Source organism: Triturus cristatus, chromosome 11, assembly GCF_964204655.1.
Source record: "Triturus cristatus chromosome 11, aTriCri1.1, whole genome shotgun sequence".
In the NCBI taxonomy this organism is placed as follows: Eukaryota; Metazoa; Chordata; class Amphibia; order Caudata; family Salamandridae; genus Triturus; species Triturus cristatus.
The window spans coordinates 579,191,902-579,215,919 of NC_140594.1; the positions used below are offsets into that span (position 1 = coordinate 579,191,902).

The window sequence follows — 24,018 nt, forward strand, 5'->3', positions numbered from 1 at the left end:
ATTGGCATCCAAAGTATCTTTTTCTAATTGATTTATTATTTTCCAAAACATTTGGGAATTTTATTTTTTTCTGGCATACAAAAGTTTGGCCCCGTGGTGATCGAGGTGTTGCATTTTTATTTGGCCACCCTATTAAAAGCTTTTTAATTAATTGTACCCTTTTTGTTATTGGATTTCCCATATTTAAATTCTGCTTCCTAAGAAAGTTAGCACATTGGCCAATTATTTCTGTTTGTTGATGTCACTCCATTTAAGTCTCTTTTTAGGTCTCGGCTGAGCTAGCGCATGTGCTGCTCTGGCGAGACTTTTAGTAAGTGGCCTTCAGAAAATGCTACCACACACTTTTTCTGGCCTCGAGCTTGCAGTTGCGCGCACGGGCGTGCGCTTACGAACAGAGGCGCCATCTGGCTTTCCTCATCATGCTCATTAAGCGTATCGCTCGCAGCGCACGATCGCAATCACTTGCACTTTTTCGCCAATGCTTGTTTTAAAAAGCGCTGCATACACGCGGTAGGCACACCAGAGCTCTCCCGAAATAATGCAGAGGCGTGCAACTAACAAAACAACAGAACCGAAAAGTACTTTTCAGTTATTCATTCATGCATTCTAAGTGTAAAGAAAACTGTTTTACGGATGCATGTTCACATAGATTGTGCATGTCACAGAGACTATGTTGCTCTTTTGCCAGAAGGAGGCGCTAGTGTACTTTCCTTAAAACCATAAACGCTTCAAATTGAAAATGAGATCGAGTAGGATTCAGAAGAATAGCTTTCTGGGGATTGAAGATTCAAAAATGTCCCATAATTGCAGAGTCCACGTGCAACGTTTAGAAATCTGGAAGATCGAGAGCACGTCAATGGAAGGCCAGAACCAATTGAAACTGGCAGGACGGGGAAACTTTGTGTTAAAAAAAACACAGGAATTCGCTTTTTAGCTTAGCCGAAAGAATATAGATTTTCTTGACCTGTGTTGGTGCCGCCATTTCTCCCTCCCTGATCCATACTGGCGAAGTAAATATGCATACCAGCGGGTTTCTAGGTGCTTCTTATTAGGTGGGGCGCTGACCCTCTCACCCTTCGATGAGTTTAGTTGGGTTTGGTTTAATCTCCTCCTTCCATCGTTTTGTTGTATTCTGTGCCTTCACTCCTTTGTGTTGGTATTTTGATTCGATGGTTGAATAGCTGCCAAGGTTTCAGATTGCTATGTGTGACATTTTCACAATTTCAGTGTAATTAAGAGTGACATTTCAATGACTATGAGTGACACTTTCTCGTGAGCAAAATCAAGATATGAAGACGAGGGAAACATATAAATACCAGAAACTACACCCATCTGAGCAACAAGAAACTCCAAGAATTTTTTTAAACTACAGCAAAGCACCAGAAATGCAGAGGCACTGTGGGACCCGACTGTACCACACAGGATGTGAGAGGCCATACATACTGCCTGCAAATGACCTCATCTTCTATAACGCCAACCCACAAAAACAGGGTAGATCTCCCGTGGGTGGACTTACGGAGAACCACGTGCCTCATTCTCTCCCTGCATGCACTGATCAAGCTGTGCTGAGAAGCCCCAGCGCGAACTGTCACAAACCGTGTACCCCCCCACCCATACCATGTGACACTCAAAGCCACCTTCTGGCACAAATGTCACCTCATTTCCTGTTCCTCTGCAGAGCTACCCCTACAGAGAAAACAGAGTACAGTTGTAAGGACCCAGAGTAAAATACAGCTATTGAAAATTATGTATCGAAAACATTAGGACAAAAAGCTATTACTTTGAAAGAAATGCTTTTAAATATTTATTTTTACCGAAAATATCTTATTTTTTTTACACAAATAGTTAAAAACAAGGATTATTCTCAATATGTTTTGTCGTATGGTCGGTTGCATTTACTTTGTTTTTCCTGGAAACATGTCATTTGCTTTTTATTCTGATTCAGTTAGAAATTGTAATCATTTTGTTGTTTACAGGCAAGTTGAGAACAGAGAAAGTTAAATAATGAATTATATTTTTAATGGGGTTAAGCATAAATGCGTGTGTGTATTTGTAAAGCATTAACAGGAACCATTCTAGAACAAACATTTAGCACAACCAATAGGTCTCGCCTTTGGGACCTTATAAGTGTTTAGCCATGCAGCAGTTGATGTTGTTGCACCAAGGATATTGTGCTGCATAACTAAATACTTATAAGGTCCCAAAGCGAGACCTATTGGCTATGCCAATGCTTGTTTATTTTCCGTCTAGTCACTTGCTATTAAGGTATTTAAGGTATTTATATTTTGAAAGAGGCTACTGTTGATCTTAAGCCTGATTATCTGAGGAACTTGATAACTCTTGGGCACTGGTCAATTCTAAATTGCACAGGACGTTTGATACGCTCAGTACATTTGTAGTAACTAGCCCCACAGACTGCAATTGGTGTACAGTTCATGACCTATAGAGTTTTTAAAGAAGTTAAACACTGTGTGGGGAGGGGGGGGTATTTATTTACTAGTTTAGCTGTGACTTGGTGCATTTATTCTTAACAACGGTGGACACAAAAGCGTTAGATTTGCCCAAACTTTTTTTGATTCTCTGCTTGCTCACAGCGGCTAGTTTCCTGACAATTGTACTCTCTTCAAGGAAGGACCTTAAAGGGTTGTTCTTTGCCTGCCCAAACTTTTCCCTGCCCAATGGGTATTGAACTCTTAAGATGTTTGAGCAGAGATCCACACCCGAAAGTGGGCTAAGGGGCCGGTGCGTTAAACGGCGGCAAGGCCTGATTAGGAAGGAGGGTCGCCCCAAAAGGGACAATAGGGCCAGAAGTGGCACCAGCCCCATCAAGAGGTCCAGAAATGGGGCAGAGCAAAACGGCGGCAACATTTGTCGAAAGGCGCCAAGCCAACGGCCGATGGCTGGGCCAGGTGGGTTTTGAAATTTTCCCTCTGGGTATCTGAACCACATATATGTAAACAAGGCCTCCTGGCCCAACCACTGGTTCGTTAAAGCGATTGGGGGGCACGCAAGCACGTTTGACATACTTACACAGGCCCTGAACAGATCAATTAGCAGGGGGGTTACACCAGACACGGGCAGGCCCCCTGCAGCGCCCACTGAGTTTTGCGCAAGCACTTCAGGAGGGAAAGTTCAAGGCCAAAGAGGAGAAAGATTGCAAAGGAGAAGGAGCTGGGCAGTATAGAGGGCCCATTGGGGCCAGGGTGTACCAGAGACTTAGGTTAATTCTCCCTTAGGGGTAATACCTAAGAAGCAGCCTGGGCAGTACCGGCTAATACATCATTTGTCATTCCCTGAGGGGGAGTCAGTCAATGACAGAATAAACCCGTACACTCGCGCAGTTAGTTTTGCCTCAGTGGACGACGCCATTGATTTGGTGCACTCAGCCGGGAAGGGGGCATTGTGGCAAAGGCAGACATTGAGTCCACCTTCAGGCTCTTCCCAGTTCATCCAGAGAGCTGCCACTTGCTAGGTTTCCAATTTGAGGGGAACACATACTTTGATAAAGTGCACCCATGGACTGCTCCATATTTTGCGCCTATTTCGAGCAGTTCAGTACCTTCCTGGAATGAGCCCTTCACAAAAGACACCCAAAAGGGGGCAAGCTCCATTACCTGGATGATTTCCTATTCGTGGGAGAGCCAAAAGGGCCAAAGTGCGAGAACCTGCTGGTCTCCTTCCGGCGGCTGGCAGCGAACCTGGAAGTGGCGTTTGTCCCAGAGAATACAATAGGTCCAAAAACAAAGATGTTTTTTCTAGAAATAGAACTGGATTCCATTGCGGGCACATCCCTCATCCCTGAGGACGAAGTAAAAGATATTACAAAGGGAATCAAGGCTCTAATAGAAAAAGAGAAGGTCACACTAGGGGAGCTCTAGCAACTTATTGGGAAACTGAACTTCGCTGCAAGGGTGATCCCTGCGGGGAAAGTATTGCAAGGTGACTCACGAAGCTGACCAGGGGGTTATGCAAGAAACACCACCACACCAGGCTAAGCGCAGGGGCAAAACAAGATCTGAAAACATGGCTATCTTTCCTGCTGGAGTTTAATGGAGTTCTCAGTGTCAGACAGGCAGGTAGCTCTCTACACAGACGCCCCAGGCAGCCTCGGTTTCGGAGCAATTCTAGGGAACAGGTGGTGTGCCAAGAGATGGCCAATTGAGTGGGCAACAGCAGGAATAACAAAGAACATATCATTCCGGGAGTTATTCCCCATAATAGTAGCTCTGACAATCTGGCAGGCTAGGATGTGCAAAATTATGCTGACATCATGGTCGGACAACCAAGCAGTGGTACACACCATTAACACAGGTCACCCATATGTCTAAGGGTCCTGAGGCTGTTAAGACGCCTGGTGAAGCTACAACTGGCAGGCAATCTGGAAGTGAGGTCGAACCTAGTCCTGGGGGTCAATAATGCTTAGGCAGATGCTCTCTCTGGTTTACAGATGGAGAAGTTCAGGGAGCTGGCCCCCACGGCAGAGGTAGTGATGTTCCCTTTTCCAGAGTTGCTTTGGTCACTGGCAGATGTGACCTGTCAGTGTTGGTAAGGCACACCCTGTCTCCCAAGACAGCGCAGTGGTATGCTACATATGGAAAAACACTGCAGGGGGTCACAAGTTTAGCAATGCCCGGAGCAGAGAAGGGGCAGTAGAGAAATCATAAAATGGCCATTTGAGCAAAACCAGGTCATGGGCTCAGGCATACCTGGCGGCCATGGCACATTTCTCAAAACTAACCACTAGGAAGGATCTCACTACCTCCCACTTCATTGAGGCGGCAAAAAGGGCTGGCAGTGTCTTGAAGGGAAAAGGGACGACAAGAAGCGTCCCATTGAATTCAGCACATTAACACAGCTGTGAGGAGCTCTGCCCTCCACCTGCATTGACAGTACAGAGGTCATACTGTTCAAAGCAGTATTCACAGTGGCTTTCTTTGGGACTTTTAGGGTAAGCAAGATTGTGGTAGCATCCAAGCAGGAGTCAGCGGGGTCAGCCTCCAAGCCTCTGACATTCAGCTAAGCTAAGGGCAGGTGGTCTTTACACTGAGGAGGTCCAAAACTGATCAGCAGGTGAAAGGGTCCTTAATAACATTGCAGAGCCTGGCAGACAGCAACATGTGGGCAATCTGCCCCCTGGGAGGTGGTCCTCTTTTCAAAACACACTAACCGTGATTTCCTGAGTAGGTTTCAGTTCCAAGTAGTGCTAAGGATGGCGCTCGCTAAGGTGGGGCTGCGGCAGCGGAATATGGCATACACTCATTACGCTTTGGGGCGTAAACAACAGCAGCAAGGGTAGGGGTCAAGCTTGAAGGCATCAAAGGAATAGGTAGATGGCGCTTAGCAGCGTACAAGCGATATGTGAGAATCCCTAAAGAAGAGGTTTCATAGGGTCCTCCAGGACAACCTCCCTCTTCCCGATGCACAACCCTCCACCCACTTAAGCATGGAAAATCCCATTTATTAACAGGAGGACAAGAGAAAACAGTCTGGATCGTGGGGCACTCATTCGTTCGGAGGACACAGAATTGGTGGTCCGGGGGTGAGGAGCCAGACTCAGCAGGCCCAGCAGAACGAAGATAAGATGGATGGAGTCGTCTGAAATGCGCTGGGAACAACTGGGAGACACACTGGAGAAATTACACAGGGAACATCCTGAGGAGCTAGACAGCTTGGTAATACATCTAGGCGGCAATGACCTAGCATAATGGGGTAGAAAGGAGCTCCTGGGGTGCATCAGGCAGGACCTGACCAGGGCTTCCAGACTGCTGGGCAGCACCAGCTTGATTTGGCCAGAGATTGTGTCCCAACGGAGGTGGAGGGGGGCATGGTCCACCAACGTTCTGGAAAAATCCAGAAAAAAGCTCAATGTGGCGGCCACCAAATGTTAAAGGGCAAACGGATGGGAAAGCATCAGGAATGCATGGCCTAATAAACCTGAGGCGACCATAATATTTCAGCAAGGATGGGATTCACTAGTCTGAAGCGGGCACAGAAGTGTTCAGGGCCAACTGGTGGGCAACCTTGAAAGCAGCTGGATGCCAATAAAAGCAGCGGTTTTGGGGGTGCTACCCGAAAACGTGAGCCTATGAGCAGTGTGGCAGTATAAGGAGTTAATGAAAGAGCTTAAGGAGGTTTGAAAGTACACACCTAACCACGACAGGGTGGCAGACCAAGTACTTACCTTGGGCTGCCTCACGGCAGGGTAAGGCAGTCAGTGAGTGAGGGGGGGATACAGAACACGGCACTCGCAGCCCAGGCCGCCCTTGGGCAGACCACACAGAGTAAGCAAAGGTAACGAGTTGGGCCTAAAATGACTGTGGAATTACCCCCCACAACAACAAGCGTCAGTGATTTGTGACTTGATTTATGACTGTAACACAAGGCAACAATATTACTGTATAATACATTTATGGCATAATTTATGACCTGGTGACAAGCCAGCAGTACTGTTGTTTGTGGTTGATTTATAACTTGATTTATGACCTGAACTGTGATTTATGATGCAACCTGAGTGACCGGTGTCGCCATGACAATCAATCATGCTGGATGATTTATGACCACAATAAAGTTGAGAGGTCAAATATTGTGCAACCTTGTAATAAAGCTGCAGCCAATAACTTCCAAAACAGCGTAATTGTTTAGTCCTTTATTAAGAATGGGAGTGGCCACGTGTGAAGTTTAGAGCAGAGGCTCGCACCTGAAGGGGGCAAAGGGGGCAAAGGGGCCGGTGCGTTAAATGACACCAAGGCCCGAGAATGGAGGAGGGTCATCCTAAAAAGGACAATAGGGCCAGAAGTGGCACCCCCGCCCCCTCAAAGGGTTCAGAAATGGGGCAGAGCAAAACAGCGGCAAAACTTGGTGAAAGGTGCCAAGCTGCCGGCCATTAGGTGGGCCAGGCAGGTTTTGAAATTTCCCCCGGGGGCATCTGAGCCCCATATAAGTAAACAAAACCTCCTGGCCTAACCACTTGTTTTTGTGGGCAAGCACTTTGAAGAAAAGACCTAACAAACAGAACTGTTGCAGCAGCAAACAATGTAGCCAGCAGTATAAGGAGGTAACGAAAGAGCTTAAGGAGGTTTGAAAGTCCACACCCAACCATGACAGTGTGGCAGACCAGGTACTTACATTGGGATGCCTCACGGTAGGGTAATGCGGTCAGTGGGGGGGACACAGAACACGGTACTCGCAGACCAGGCCGTTGGTGGGCGGACCGCACAGAGTAAGCAAAGGTAGCGTGTTGGGCCAGAAAAGACTGTGGAATTACCCGCCCACACACAGAAAGGGAAAAACTCCAGCTCGGAGACTGCAACTGACAGCAACAAGCATCATCATGATTTATGACTTGAATTAGGACTGTAACACAAGCAAAAATATTACTGTATGATTGATTTATGGAATAATTAATGACCTGGTGACTAGCCAGTGGTACTGATGTTTGTGGTTGATTTATAACTTGATCTATGACCTGAACTGTGATTTATGATGCAAACTGGGTGACAGATGTTGCCATGACAATCAATCTTGCCGGATGATTTATGACCGCAATAAAGTTAAGAGTTCAAATATTGTGTAACCTTGTAATAAAGCTGAGGACAAATAACTTCCAAACCAACATTATCGTTTAGTGCTTTATCAAGAATGGGGGTGGCCGTGTGGAAGTTTATTATTTTTGCACTTTTAAACACTCCAGTCTCAATGTAGTGCAGTGGGGACCAATGATGTCAAATATCAGAGTGAGTAACACCTCACACAGGGGCCGATATACAGAACTAATCTGAGATAAAATCCTACACTTACTACTTTTTGTATTCACAGAAGGCATTTAGTAGTAGTAAAGTTAGGACTCCTAACTTTACTACTACTAAACTGAAACAAAATACTAACTTTACAACTTTCAGTATTCACAAACTGCATTTAGTAGGAATAAAGTTAGGAGTCCTCACTTTACTACTACTAAATGCCTTCTGTGAATACCAAAAGTAGTAAGTTTAGGATTTTATCTCAGATTAGTTCTGCGAATCTGCCCCTACGTAGGCAGAGCTCCCATTAATTCCCAAATTTTCGGCACTCTGATGGGCTATCCTCTCTCACCTGACGTTATGTGCCTGTTATCTGGAGGAGTAGGGGATTCCTGATGCAAATACAAGTAACAGTGACCTTCCTCGAGGAAATCAATGTCTTTATTTGGGCGCTGGGAAGGGTTGCAGTGCAGTAGCTTGCAGGGAGTTTGAACAATAACTTAATAATCTGTAGGATGTGCTGCAAGCCGCACTGTTGCCACCCGGCCCCTTTGCTAGCCTGTTGCTAGTGCACCGACAACGCTACGCCACCTCACAACCAGCGCCGTCTCAAAACTGCACGTGTCGTCCTCTTGCTGCTCAATTCCTCGGGCAACCAGAGAGTGCCACATGTGAAAGTGGGGTTTGTTGCGGCGTCTCGGGGCAGCACCAAGAAGCAACAGGCTTCTCATGGGAACAAACGTGAGCATGCCAGCTGCTTCCGCAACCTCTTCTCCCCTGCTGGGTGATTAGAGGGTGACCTGATTCTCAGCTCCCTAAGCTTCCCCTCCACAGCTGCAGAACCCACACAGTCTGACTCTGGCTTCTGCTGGGCGACCGGCTCTCCGTTCTCGCGGTTCCTCCTCCCTCCATGCATGACAGGACCACGTTCAGTTTCCAACTGAATACATTCTGTGAGTTGGAGTTTTGGTTTTCTTCCATGCATCCGAATTGTACTCAAATTTTAATGGGATGAAAATCTAAATGCCCAGCAAGGCATCTCATAAACTTCAGTTTCCAAGACTTGTTTGAGCTTCTAAGAGACTTGACATTCCCAGCTCACACTGTGCAGCCATATCAGTTAATTTATTGTGTTATCTCTTAGATGTTCATTATTATTAGTACATTTCTTGAAGCACTAATCATTCCAGTAGTCTCCCATTAACTCCTCAATACTTGGGCTTTGGAGCCCTGCAACTTAATTGAAACATTGGTACTACATCAGTTGTTTTTCACCCCATTGAAATGGCTTTGCTCATTGTCCTGACAGGGCACTGTTAAGTGGACAGTGGACTGAAATAAATCAATACAGTCATTGTGGATGTGTTTTGCGAAAAATGTATATTCTTCACTTTTCATTGGAGAAAAAAGGAAATCTGTGAGATGTTTTCAAGTAAAACATATTAGCCTAAGGTCTTAGAGAGGCACATGCCTTGCTGAGGCTGCAAGTTTACCAGCAAAATTCCTGGCATGAGTCGTCCTGTTGAGTAGCAGATATCTGATGAACTCACTCCTCTCGAGTGAATAGTTCAGCCAGTCCTAGTTTATTATGAGCATCCTGGTAATTTAATTTCTTTAATTAAAATGATAAGATACAAACTAAAAGTACTAGAATGCAAAGAACAATACTACTGGAGGAGCTATGCTTTTGGTATTTTTGTAGCCCACACCTAACTAAAAGGCATGGTCAAAGACAAGCATAAAGCCAATGAGTAATATGAGAGGTAGCTGGGTTGAGGATAGTTGAAGCATTGTGATGTAGTGTTCTTTAAAGAGGTGAGTCTTCAACTCTTACCTAAGTTGGAGCAGCGTTGGGACGTTTTTGATGGACATTGGGGACATTGTTACAGATCCTGAGAGGTGTGGCTCACTGGTGTGGAGAGGTGTGGCTCACTGGTTAGAGGCAGACCCGTAAGCAGAGAATCGGCCAGGGACCAGGGTTCAATTCCCGACGCGGCAGGGTCATGGACCAGGGTCAAAACGGACTCAATAATTCTCGCCTCGGTACCTACTCTAACCAGGAACACACTCGGCAACTCTGGGCATTAAGCTTGCCTCATCTCTACAACGGCCCCCCACAGACGCCGGGGATGCCTGGTTTCACCTTGGAGATACCCAGAAGGGGACCATCTCACAGGGATAGCCAGGACGGGTTCCCCAGCGGTCTACAGAGCTGGGACGCCCCGTTGCTGGGGCAGCTGTGCGCTTTACAAGTCTACAACATTTACATTTACATCCTTGTGTATAGATGGAAAAGGACTGCTGTCTACTTTTTTATGTTTTTTACACTTTGTCTACGGTCTAATGGTGTCCTGGTTGCAGGTGTGCTGAGAACAAATGGAGATGGCGAGCTTGTCTGCAAGATAAGCGGAGGTGATGGTTGTGATAGCTTTCCAAATGATGTAGCTAGTTTTGAAGATGATGAGTTTCATAAGGATCAGGTGATGTGATCATATTTCTTTATGCCCTGGATGCGATGTGCTGCGGTATGAAGGACGCCCATAAGTTGTGTCAGTGTGGAGTCTGGGAGACCATAGAATAGGGCATGGGCAGCAGTTTTGAAGTCACTTTGTAGAATAAACTATTTGACTTTCTTTAAAATAGAGACCTGGTGTAAGACTACCACAATCCTTGTCAGGGGAATCTAGAAAGTCAGTAAATTGATGTGTTCTTATCCCTCTGGTAACTTGGCACAAAACCAGTCAGGCTTAACTTAGATGCATTGTGTAAAGTATTTATGCATTACACAAACAGTAATAAAGTGAAAACACTACATAAGAAACCCCCCCCAAACCAATTTAGAAAAAAATAGAAAATGTAAATAAATGAAATGACACCAAAACTACAAAAAATACAATCAGTAGAACCAGAGATGTGCAATTTTAACGTTTTATGTAGATATAGCCTTAAAAGCACAAAGGGCCACTCACAGCCATTGGGTTGTGCTAGACTGGGGAATAGTCTCATGTTCAGGCCGACCATGATGGAGCACGGACCGGATACAGAGGCCAAGTTAGTCACACTGAATAGCCTTCTTTAAATCTGCACGAAGCGTTCCATGTACGGTGGAGGAGGCCACGAGGAGCAGGTAGAGCATCATGGATGGTTGTGACTGCATCGGGAAGAGTAGGTCGGGCGTAGCGGGCTGTTGTTGCTGGGCCTTCAAGTTGGCCGTCACCACGGGCTGCTGTTGCTACAGTGGGAAGTGCAGATCTCGGGTTGCCAGTCGTTGCGGGCAGTCACTTTAGAAGGAAGTGTCAGATTCACCAGAGCTTTGCATTGGCGGTTGTCACAAGTGGCAGACTCCCAGCACAAATGGGCTTGCTCGCAGTCATGAAGAGCCCTAAAGTTCAGGATTTCACCTTTCTTCACAGGAGGAGTTCATCTGATACCAGCCAAGGGTCCAGGAATTGGGGAGGCATCACTTTGGGACCAGGAACTCACTCCAGCAGAGGCAAGCAGAGGCCAGCAGGGCTCTGCCAGGTCCAGTTGCAGGGCTAGACAGGTCCAGTTAAGCATGTCAGCTGGTAAGTTGCAGGGAGGCCTCTGTAGCTTGTTGTGTGTGTCCCTATACCTCAGACAGGAGGGTAGCCAACTAACACTTGGGGTCACTCGAGTAGCCTGGGATGAATTGGAGCAGGTTCCCTCTTCCTTCTTAGAGAGCAGGGCAATCCTGGAACAGGAGAGCAGCTCTCTTGCTGTTAAGGCAGCCCACAGGTTGCAGGGTTGTCCTCTGGTAGCAGCAGGTCAGTCCTGTTGGGAGCAAGGTAGGCCCCAAGCAGCAGGGTAGTCCTCTGGGGAGAAAGACAGTCCTTTTTCTGTAGTGTTCACAGGTTCAGGAGTGAACTAAAGAGGTGTTCTAAGGGTCCAATATTTATACCTGGTGCCAGCTTTTGAAGTGGGGGCTTCTCTATACTACCCCTACATCTGTTTCTGGAAAGTTCTTTCCTTCCCCTGACAAGGCTCCAGGAAATCTGGGGATACAGAGACTAGTGTCCGGTTCCTTTGTGTGTGCTGGAGGCTAGCCCTTTGAAGTGTAAGTGGGTTAGGGAAAGCTCAGCCCCCACACACCTGGTAGGATGGCCCATCCTGCCAACATCTAGTCCCCCTTTTTCACTGTCTGGGAGAAATACTCAAAGCCCAACAGCAGAGCAAGTCACAGTCATGTGACCCAGGGCACTGGCAGAAGGTACAAATGGTTAGGACAGGAAAATGACAAATTTCTAAAAGTGGCATTTTCAGAATTGTGACATTAAATCTGACTTTACCTTTAAAGAGGATTTAGGGATACAATTAATGTGAGTCTAAACATGACATTTCTACCAGCTCCCAATCAAAAAGTTAACACTTAATAAATGTAATAAGCTAATTCAGTGTTATCCAATGGTAGAGATTGGCCTTCTGGTAGTGAAAAAATGAATTTAGGAATTTTTCGCTAATAGGAAATGCAAAACTTAAGAACACATGTCCTACTTTTTAAATAACCTCACCCTATCTTATGGGCATTTAGGATCTATCTTAGGGGTGGCTTGTATGTATTAAAAAGGAAGGCTTGGACCCAGCAAAGGTTTATTTTTCCAAGTCGAAATGGTTGTTTTAAAACTGGATTTCTGCTGCAGTAGCAGGCCTGGACATGTTTTAAGGTGCTATGTAAGTGGATAGTCAATGATTGCTGCAGGCCCACTAGTAGCATTTTATTTACAGGCCGTGGGTACATGTAATACCATATACTAGGGACTTATAAGTAATTAAATGTGCCAACCAGGAGTAGGCCAATTTTACCATATTTTAGGGAGTGAGCACAAGCATTGTGGCAGTGGTTGGCAGCGTTACAGGGCACAGAGTTCTGATGCCAGCAAAAATTAATTCAGAAAACAGGAGGGGTGAAGACAAAAAGTTTGGGGGAAGACAACACTAAGGATGTCAGGTTTACCTGACCGTCTTTGTTCTTTTGGCCATGTGTTCATTGAGGGTGAGGTTGGTGTCCATTTTGAATCCAATTGACTTGGTATTCAGTGTATGTCGGAGTTTGAAGGTGTCAAGGTTCATGTAATTGAGCCAGGGTATACTGTATTTTGTTTGTTGTTCTTGACAAATAACAGGTTTGTCTTAGTTGGGTTGACCTTCAGGTAGGTGTTGGACATTCAGGTCTGGATGATGTGCAAGTAGTATTTGAGGCACTGGATGTCTGAAGCAGAGGAGATTTTTCCGTAGAGTTGTGTATCACTGGTGTATCATAACATATAGATGTTCTGGGAGAAAACGTATCTATTGAAAATGAAAAGCTTGTATTTCAGAACAATAATGGTGTCTAGTCATGAAAATGACAAGTTTTTATTTCTGGTGTTATTGATTTATTTATCTAAAATGTAAAATTACAAATTGATAGCACAATGTTCATAATTTTAGAAAATTAAAAGTTGGTGTTTGGGGCAAAATTTTGCATTGGTTAAATATATTTAAAACTGACATTTAAGTTATAGTTTATGCTGAGTTTCTGAGGCTAAATGTTACTGCTGCCTCTTTAGTGCCAGAAGGCACTTGCTGCTTTGGCTGTTATTTCTCGACCTTTGTAGATGTTTTTCATCTCCTGTTTAGAGAAAGCTTTTAAGACATTATGAAAACTCCTGTCTGGGGTTAAGAAATTAGGGTAACCTGCCTGAATCTATAATTTCTATCTGTTTTGAGTGGTAGCATTTCTGTCTGAGCTTGTATGATTTCCTTTTTCAGCATAATAGTTATGAGATATGTGTGATTTTAATTTTCCCAACTTGACCTTTAAAAAAGATTTTCGGTATGATCATATGAGTGAGTGTCTGCTTGGAAGTAGTAGGGTAGATTAATGAATATTCAGATCCTCTGAAGTATTGTTATAACTTTGCCTTTATAACCAATCCTTATGGAAGTTGTGCTACAAACACTATTGTGCTACCATTTTTCCAGGTTTCTTGGGCAGGATGAACATCCAGTCTCTGTGGGGAGTGTCTGATTTGCTTAGCACAGCATACATATAGACAGAGAAACAGTTCAACCGAAACTGCTAGGCCAAATCCACTCTGAATTGGAACACAAGCAACCCCAACGCTGTTGAATCCATGTTGGACTTTTAAGGGTAATTTACATCATAAGGCAATGTGAGCTCCAGGACCCACCTCTTGGCATGCCTGTCACACTTAGAGAATCTCACTCAGAAAACTAAAAAGATTATTGTTTGAGTTCTTGAATTAATCTCAGTCCGTGATAAATACTCTGGGAGCATTCCAGGCATTCATGTTTTGCTCGTGGTGCCACTTAAGATGGGAACCAACCAAATACAAAACAGTCTTGGACCTTCCAATATAGAACCAGCCGAGCCCTAACTGCTAGGCCACAACCCATCTGAATGTTTGAACAATTTGATTAAAAAACAGTACAGACCATTAATTAAAAAAAGGTGCAGTAGAGTGTGGGTACTGGGAAAGAGAAAAGGTTTGGAATGCTCCAAATGAGACCTGCTCTAGTGAAGCAACTCCGTTTAATTACATTGAAAAATCAAATCCTAATGAGAGGCTGAAACACAGAATGCAGACCTGGGAAAGATGTGTAAACTCTGTGATCAAATATATCAGCTGAAGGGTTGTCACTGCTTTGGGAAAATAATTGCATGGGAGCCTTTTATGTTCCAGCCAGGGAATAGTTTTAAAGTACCACAATTAGAATCGGTTCAAAGGATTTTGGATATGTAGCAATCGTTATTTACAGGTGTTGCCTTCTTCTTGCCTTTCTTGTTCTTCGGTACTTCGGTCCACATCCTCACATTTTCGAGTACTATATCACAGCACGTATCATAAGCACACACTCATCATGCAACATGTTGTTGCATCAGTCGATCAGAACTAGTGTGTTCTTGACAGGCTGTCTGAGGGTCTAGTGTTCTTACACATCACATTTATGCAGCACTTCTGGCTTTATCTCACTCTTGGGCATATTTAGGAGACTCTTGTTTTCTCTTTCCACTGACTGTCTCAGTTCTCAACAGACTGCAGCATACTGGGCCTTAATAGTGAATTGTGCATTGGATCAACTGTCAGAGTGAGCTATGGGACCCATGTCTGGGTGTACCCATCAAACCTAGTGCATCTTACTGATCATAACAAAAAGGTGATGTATGGAATGCTTGAATTAATGTCAGCCTCTAGTAAAAACTCTGGACTTCATTACACTCCATCATTTGTTTTACTCCATATGCCACTACAGATAGAAGCCAACCATACACAAATGTATCTTGGTCCTGCTTCAGTAGGAACAGTTAGTATGACCTGCTAGACTACTTCCCCCCTCAGCAGAAACACAAGCAATCCAAGACAGGTTTCAGCCTTGTTTAACCTCATCAATTAAGTAAAGGTAGTGAAACCACCTCAAAGAAAATCATTTAGCCAGAGCTATGGCTTATAGACTCTAAAGAAAAAGAAAACCTTTTTCTAATCACATCTGAGGGGATTGTTCATTAAGAGTGCAGGCTTTCAGTAAATAATGCAGCTTATTTTGGAAATCAGCGCCACATTGCTGTGGCTCTTTAATTATCCTTTCAACACAGACACAGAGGTTTGCAACCACAATTTTTTGTTTATGTCAATTTCAAATGTTTATATATCACACAAGAATGATTCAAACATGGAGGTCAGAACTCACCAAAGACATGAAAATGGCAGCCCTGACAGTGCATATATTTACAATGGGTTGAACAGTTTGCCAACTAATGAACAGTGAGAAGTACGAGTAATGAAGACACTAATGTAAGAAATTGGGGTATTAGCTGAGGTGCGTTGGTACTCACCTCAGGTAATAGCCACAAACCTTGTCAGGGTGAACCCTCCAAGTCACTAAATTAACCTCACCTCAACACCCTGGTAGCTATGGCACACAGCAGCAGACAGGCTTTACCGAGAGGAAATATGCAAAGTATTTATGCAGTGCTAAAACAGCAATGTATTTGAAATGCAAAACAATTAAAACCCAGAACGGATTAGAGAAATAAAATTACATTTAAAAAAACAAAAAGAACACCAGTTACAGGAAATTCCTCTTGTAGCTACTGGAACAGGACGTCAGCCTTATGACCCTTGAAGTCCACGTCTTTGTTCTGAGTACACAAGGGAGAGCAGATCCAGTCCTTTAGGGCTCTTCTCAGGTCTCAGACAGGAGGTTCAGTCCTCTTCTGATCTTCCACAGGTCCAGGAGCGTTCTGAACTGGGCACCTGGAGATGACCCGTATATGCATTGCACAAGCTTGTGGTTAGGAATTAACCCTGGGACACCCTAATAAATGGGTTAAAGGTTCCCAAAGCTAACTCTACCCACATTAGGCGTTTTCAAGATTCCAAAAGTCTTTAGCAATACTAAACGTGGGCTCTGAGGGCTGGGGATGCGTGTGGGGAGTGTACTGTGGTAGTCCTAGTGTCCTCCCACATCTTACACTAAATCTAGTTTGAAGCACAAACTCCCCACAGCAGCCTAATAGACAAAAGTCTAATAGAATAAAAACTGAATTTACAGCAACCAACCAGTGGATACACAAGAATTATTTTGACATTTTGCTCTTGTCCTGTGAAGTGCGCTTCAAGTGTAATATGCAAAATCCAATCAGACCTGTCAAGCAGGTTTTAACACTACAGCTGGATTTGACACTATGATGTCAACAAAAAATCCACTGTTATTGGGGCCTGTCTGACTAGGGGTACAAACGAAGGGTGAATGCCTGGGTGTTAGTGTAGGCCTCTTTGAAGGTAATCAAGTTCCTGGGGCTAGTCCACAGACGATCCTGTCAAGAGCACAACAAGACCTCACCACACCCAATTCCTTTTTTTCCTGTCCTTGGAGCAAGTTCACAACTATTCAAATAGCAATTACTGGTTGGCAGAAGTGGCAGCTGAAAGGTAACTTTCTGAAAGCACCTTTTATTTAATAGTTTTACAAAATTAGATTTTACCATGCCAATTGGTAATAACTATTAGGAAGAGTCCTTGAATTTTTTCTAGCTGCCTCCAAAAAAGTAAATTAGCATTAATAGATGTAATAATGCAACCCATTTTTTTCTTTTGGAGCAACCAGTCTTGCTACAAAATAGCTTTGGGCCTTTGTCATGGTAAGGACATCTGGGTCAGCAAACCTTTTAAATACCATGAACCCTGCCTTATGTGCAATAAGACCTACTTAGGAATTACTTATTACTATTCAAAATTTAAGTTTTTGTCCAAAAAGGTTTAATTTTGACAGGTCAAATTGACAGTCTAAAACTGCTCAGCCAGTTTACAATGACAGCCTAAAGACAGGATTGCTGGGTCACTGCAGTTGGTGGCACAATGGGTACTGCTGCTCAGTAGTGACATGTAACTTACAGGCCCTGGGTACACCCTGTAACATATATTAGGGACTTGTAGGTAACTTAAATATGCCAATCAGGTGTATACCAATTTCTACAAGCTAAGAGGGAAGAACACAAGCACTTTACTCTTGGTTATCAGGAGCAAAATGTGCAGAGTTCTTGCCAACAAAAATAGAGTTCAGCCAAAAGGCCAAAAATCCAGGTTGACCCTGCTGAAAGGGTTAAGTTTCCAACAATTCTGAATGCATCTTTTTGGTTATTAGTTTCACTGGTATATGTTTCATCATATATGCTGTTGTTGCTCTACAGGTAAAGACTTGATTATGAATGGGACTTTCTCCATGTGATAAACTCATAGGGGCCGATTCACGAGGGTAATCTGAGACAAAAGTCTAACTTTACTACTTTTGGTATTCACAGAGATCATTTACAAGTCGTATGTTTACATCAGCAGTCTCCGGCACCCGGGCCGTACTCTCCAGCTTGGGCTGGAGGAAGTGTAATCAATGGGCCAGAATTCAATTTTTACAAAGGGAACATTAGGAATGTGTCATAAATGGTTGAGGAGGTCACAAAAATCAGTTTGGGCAGGGAAAAGGGTGTGGCGAGACACTACATTATATCCCGGGAAAGTTAGCTCCTTTGCATCTTGGTACAGGCAGTACACAACTTGTGTTACCCTCAGTGTTGACTGTAGTGTCAAGACTAAAGTAAACACTAAGGGGAGCGCCCTTAGTGTTGACTGTAGTGTTAACACTACTGTTAACACTGAGGGGAACGCAAATTGTACCATGATGCAAAGGACCAAACTTTTCTGGGATATGATCTAGTGTCTGGCCACACCGTTTCCCTTGCCCAAACAGTTTTTCATGACCTCCTCTACCATTTATCACACTTTCCTAATGTTCCTTTTTGTAAAAATTGCACTCCGGTGCGGAGATTCCAGCCCGACTGCAGATGTAAAGATAATACTCGTAAATGATCTCTGAATACCAAAGTCGTAAAGTTGGATTTTTGTCCCAGATTACCTTTGTGAATTGGCCCCTTATTCTATACACATTCTAATTGATGTCTCTCCACAAAACAGTTGACACGACTATTTGTGATAAGCCACCAGGGAAACATGCTTTTAAACAATTAACTTTTTATGTCAGTGAAGCCATACTTAAAGTGGTTTTACAACACACAAAATCTGTTTTTGAACACTTGAATTCTTGAAGAGAATGATTAATTTCCAAAATGCCAGTGATACAGAGGGAGGTTTTAGATGTTTCAAGCACTTGAGGCTTAAAATCATCGGTTCAGTTAACTGACAACGCATGACTTAAACTTTCTTCATTGTCAATGACACCATCCCTTATCACTGATAACCATTGCTAACACCATCACCTTACATAAACTTCATTATTTTCCTGACGATCCTCTTGCATGCTATTCCTTATGCTTCACTTCATCGCTTAGCGAAGCCTTCCTTATCCCTCACACCTTGCATGGTCTCCCTTACCCCATCACATACTTTGGCCTTCCATACCACTCACTTTTCAATTTTGCGTGGACCACCGTATCACTAACATATCATCTAATATGGCAGTCCTTATACATCACACATCACCTAGCATGGCATTCCTCACAAGCATCCCTAACAAGGCTTTTTCTTTCCCTTACATAATCACTATGCCTGGTTTCTCTTATACCTCGTAGGATCACGTAGCATGGCCTTCCATATCCTTCACAAATCAGCTGGTATGTCATTCCATATACATCACCTAGTATGGCATCTTTTGTACCTGACATTACTCCTGACAAATCCACCCATAGCCTTCACACAATGACTCTGCAAGCTCTCTTGTATCCCTTTATTTGAAAGAAGAAGTGTAAATAGAGATAAGTAATATTTACCTGATGTACCTGCCTTGGCTGTGTCTCCCCCGATCTTGGACTCTGTTATCTGATTCACACTCTCTTCTGCACACAGGGAGAACCTGGGGCACTTGGACAGCCAGGAAGCAAAGGTTACTTTGGGAAGCAGGTAAGTGAGCAGGGTGCAGAGCCCATTGTTAACAACAAATCTTTGTCACCTCGAAGCTGCACTTGGATTCCAAAGTTGATTCGTTGTTGTGAACAATTTCTTCCATCAACCCACCAATCGGTTCTGCCCCTGGTTCAGAACTATGAATTCTCATATGTTGTTTTAATTGTCTGACGTATAGCTCATGGACTTCTTCTTGTTTATTTGACTTCTGGGATTGGCATGACCCTCACGCTTAGACGGTCATGCATATTTTGGGGTCCTCCAGCCCTTGTGGTGTCCCTGTTGATCTGCACTCCAGGCTTTAGGCTGATCCCCTTGTGTAAGTCCTGTAGGTATGGAGCTGCCCCATATGTCGTTCCTTTAGACATAAGGTTACCATCAGTGTGTCCATTCTCCAGGTGATTCCTGGGTCTGTCCTCAAGGCCCTCAGCAGCTTCTTCTGGTGTCTGGCCTCTAGAACCTGAATGGGTCTGTTGTACAGATCTCTGGAGGCTCCATCTTGGATATTTTCAGAGGAAAAGTCATAGGTTGCTTGCCCTAGTTGTGACATAAAGACCTGGGACTGCTTGCCTTTCCTCGATGACTGATATGTCCTCTGGATGTACCATACGGATTTTGTAATACTCCCCATGGGTTTTTCCTCCAGGTCTCGACCTACTCATATTTGTTCCATTTTACAGGACTTTGTCTCTTTATCCTGGTTCTGCTTTATACCTAAATGATTCTCCTCTATATATGCCCCTCTGGCCTTGCTTTGCTCTGCTTGGCCTATTTCCTGCCCTGTTACTGTGCAAGGTCTCATTGTTCTTCCACTGTTTATCTCTGGCCTACCTTCTTGTTTGGGTAGTCTCTGTATGTTGTTAAGTGGCTGTTGGTCTTAATCCTTTCCCTCCACTCTCATCTAGGGAAGAAAAGGTGTTCGAGGCGACCCAGGTGTTAAAGGCCTCCCCGGTGTTAGAGGTGATGTGGTAAGTAATGGAACCAGGGTTTTGTGCTTTATCGACTTACAGGTCCCAGTTGTACCAGGAAATGTTTCAAACTACTTTTTTGTAATTTATTTAACATATAAAACACAAACATCACATGCATACATTACCACAACATATATAAGGTGCAAATATAGACATCAGCTGACAACTCACACTATAAAGAAGTATAACTCCCTCACTGATAATTTAGGAAACTGGTCTTATTACATTGCATATGTCAAGCAACATAGCACTAGATGGTGACTCTGACGTACCCATATGTTTCTTCGATAGAACAAGAGGAACTGTGGCTTGTAAGATTGGCTGGTTTTCATTGTGGTATATCCTCTTTCTTTGATAGATAAGTGCGAAGTAGGCCCCAGATGAAATGTGGCTTTGCCATCTCTGGCTGCAGGACAACATATGTCTCAGCATTGACATTACACCATGCCACATCTTGCAACCTTCTTTTTACAATTGGCATTGAACCTTCGAACTGAGATATTGCTACTCACTATTTGACTAATAGGGAAATTACTGCTGTCAGTCTCTGGACAAGTTTACGAGCTTCAGCTATATAGTCTAGTAGGGTGATAAGAGCGGTGGCTTGTAGCTCATAATCTATAATCTTAGAGCTCATTGGTAATATTTCCTGTCTGTAGCACTGGACATGTTGCTGAACCAAGAAAATCAATAAGATCTGCACAATGACCCTAAATCTATGGAAATATGGTCTGTATTTCTGTCCAGTGTACGCAATGGAGCCGGCTGTGTATTATCTTTCATGAAAGAACTTGAAGCATAGTAGCCTGTGTCTGTAAATTATAGAAAGATTGGCCATCCTTATACCACAGAACAATCATTTGTCTTCAGCTAGTAGATCCCAAATATCTTCCTCGCAGTGTCTCTTGGTGGGAAAGTGTGTGTCATTACTAGTGGTATCGGCCATATTTTATAGACTAGCTACTCAACCTCTGATGTCCTTTGGTTGTATTAGCCTAGTTAGCAGTAGAAAGTCTGAGGGCTCATCTGGGAAAGAGAGATATTGTGACCTGATATGGTATTATAATCTGAAATAGGAAGAGATTTTGAGAGAGCTGGTTGTACCACCTTCTTTGAATTGCACTTGGGACAAAAACTTCTTCTCTTTCTAATGTCCTATGCAATCAACCCTCTCCGTCTCAAAGAGTCCCCAACTGTACCTTCACTCGACAGCAGGATTGCATGATTATTCCGAGGGAATTCAGGTGAATTTAATTGAGTATAACCAGACTGTTTCCCCCAGGGTATGCCATGCCCTATTGTTGGGAGCAACTATGTTTGTATGATCCCTTGGGTAGGGTGACCTTATGGAGAGTGCATTGTCTATTGGGTCTTTTTCCACTATTATATGTGTAATTATTGGCAGGCTAATAGAGCAAGTATATTGCAAAGTCTGCTTGTGTAGCAAGAAAACAGCTCTTTAGGTCTGGCACCCAAAATAACCCTACTCGTATGGTAATGTCATGATGTCCTACTTTAGTCGTGCTTACTTCCCAGCCCATATCAAATGAGTCAGAGTGTCTCAAAGGTAGGCGAAGAGCATCTGTGACAGTGGAATCAGTATACTGGCAAGTAAGAACAGGAATTTTGGTATGGCCACTATTTTAATCAGTGCGATCCTGACCACTAAATGTAAAGGCGGCCTTATCCATCTATCAGTCTGGGAAAATAGCTATTAAACCATGGGCCATTAATTGTCCTTGTTTACAACTCCCCAGGAGATGTGTACTTCAATCCTAAGGTATCTAACAAAGTCTATACTCCAGCTGAGAAGATATTCCAATTTAATTGGCACTGTGCTATTAGTGAGTGACATACTTCAGACTTAGCCAAGCTTATTTTAATGCTCAACTAAAACCCATTGAATTAGATAAAATATTTGTGTCTGGGACCTGGAGTGCTTGGGGCATTCAAATCTGCAAAGTCCGCTTCCCATTTCTCTGGTTGAAAATTGTAGCAGAAACTATTACTAGCATTTGCGCTACCATGAGAAACTAAGCGCCAGAATGTTCGACAATCATTTGATTTGGCAACGCACAACAGGTCATCCCAAATGTGCTCATCCCAATCATTTTTGGCTTTCTCCTAGGCGTTCTTATACTTTTACTCAGTCCCACTATCTACCCGTACCCCTGCTTTAATAGCCATTCTGATGGTCACTTTTAGCAGATTTACAAGCAGAATTAAACCATATTTGTTTACCATCAGTTTCCCTGGAAAAAATATTCAAAAAGGTACTAAAAAAGCATTGATAAACAACTAAGATGGCTTCTGGTAACGTAAGTCTGACATCAATTTCGGACACAAAGTAGTAGACAAACCAACTATATATGTCAGCATACAGTTTAGGGTCGGCGACAACCTGGGGCCAAGAAACATTTCTATGATAGTTGTCAATGGTCAGAGTTACAGCAGCCGTGTCAAGAGCCGTCAGACCTTCTAATGACATCCCCTTTTTAAAAAGGTAGTAAGCGGGTTATGGTCACTATCTGATCGGGTCAACACTGCCATATCAAATGATAACGGCCAAAGCCTAATGTTCAAAAGACATAACCAATAACATTGGCATAGGTTCCTCTTTTAAACATATGAGATCTCTTTCGATCAGAGCGAGTACATCTGTTACAAGCCCAGACTCCCCGCCTAACCACAAGAGATGCCAGCTGAAGAGCCAAATTGGAAAAAGAGTACTGTTGAGGTTTTCCAGTAAGGCAAGGAATTCCCCATTGCTCATCCTCGGCCTCTACCAGACTGTTAATGATAGAAGAGGGCTCAAAATTGACATTAAAATCACCTCCAACCATAAGTTTGGCCTCATGTTAGTACTTCTCAATTACTTCATCTAACAGAAACACACTTGTTGAGAAATTACTGGGAGATACAGACCTGGCATATACATTTAGCAACACCAAACATAAGCCAAGAGGGAATTCCAAAAAGGCCCCATAAGATCAAGTGAGGCAATTTCCATCTGCGAATGGAAGCATGCAATATCATTTTTATTCAGAATCAATAACCCCTCTATCGCTCTGCCCGGCCCACTTCGGGTGTTACCTCAACACTATAGGTGACATAACCATCAAGAAAAATCTTCTCCATTGCCCAGGTTTTGTCGAAAAGACAGATGTCGTAATTCCCAATAAAAGTTATTCAGTCGGGAAATGACAATTTTGACATGATTCCTGCAAGATTCCATGAAATCACACTGAGAGAGTCATGCTGTTCGAGAAAGACATGTTCAGTACCACCCTTGTTTATAGAACCAGCTAATGAGTGCCCAACATAATTTGTTTTAGCCTTTGGAAGATATATCACAGCCCTATTGATCACAGTTCGACATAGAGCTTCTGGATCAAAAGATGAACTCCTGGAAGATGAACCAGGAAGGGGAGAGATTAGAATTAGTCATTCAACTGTATTTAACATCGAGTCAACACCGCCATCAAGCAGAGTACCAGTGGTAGGCTCTGGAGCAAGTGCAGGCACCAGCGGAGCTGGAATCTAGGCCTCATTCACATGGTTCTTTGATAAAGACGGTGGCGACCGCTTCAGATTAGATTACAATCAAATCCAATCCAATCTTTCTTTATTTCGGTCCGTGGACCATAAAAGAGCATTGCAAAAAACATACAATATATTAAAACAGATTTAAAAACTAAAACTCAGTAAAACCCGATAAAATTGATACAAGATCAGATAAAAAGGTCAATCAGTGTTAAGTCCATTACTGGTTCCTAAAACAGCCTTACGCGCCACCACATGGAAGTTAAAAAACAATATACAGCATAAACAATTGGCATTTGGGTATCATGTTTCAGAAGCCTAAATGCTTCT

At 43.5% G+C, this 24,018-nt stretch overlaps 1 protein-coding gene across 2 annotated transcripts in view; it reads left to right on the forward strand.

The window, feature by feature from the left end:
• Window positions 1-24,018, forward strand: part of LOC146785119 (uncharacterized) — a 578,200-nt gene that overhangs the window by 124,218 nt on the left and 429,964 nt on the right. For both annotated transcript variants that reach the window (XM_085633808.1, XM_085633809.1), the window contains exons 11-12: window positions 19,118-19,171; window positions 20,080-20,142. In XM_085633808.1, coding sequence (XP_085489934.1) covers window positions 19,118-19,171; window positions 20,080-20,142 — 117 coding nt within the window. The remainder of the gene's footprint in view (window positions 1-19,117; window positions 19,172-20,079; window positions 20,143-24,018) is intronic.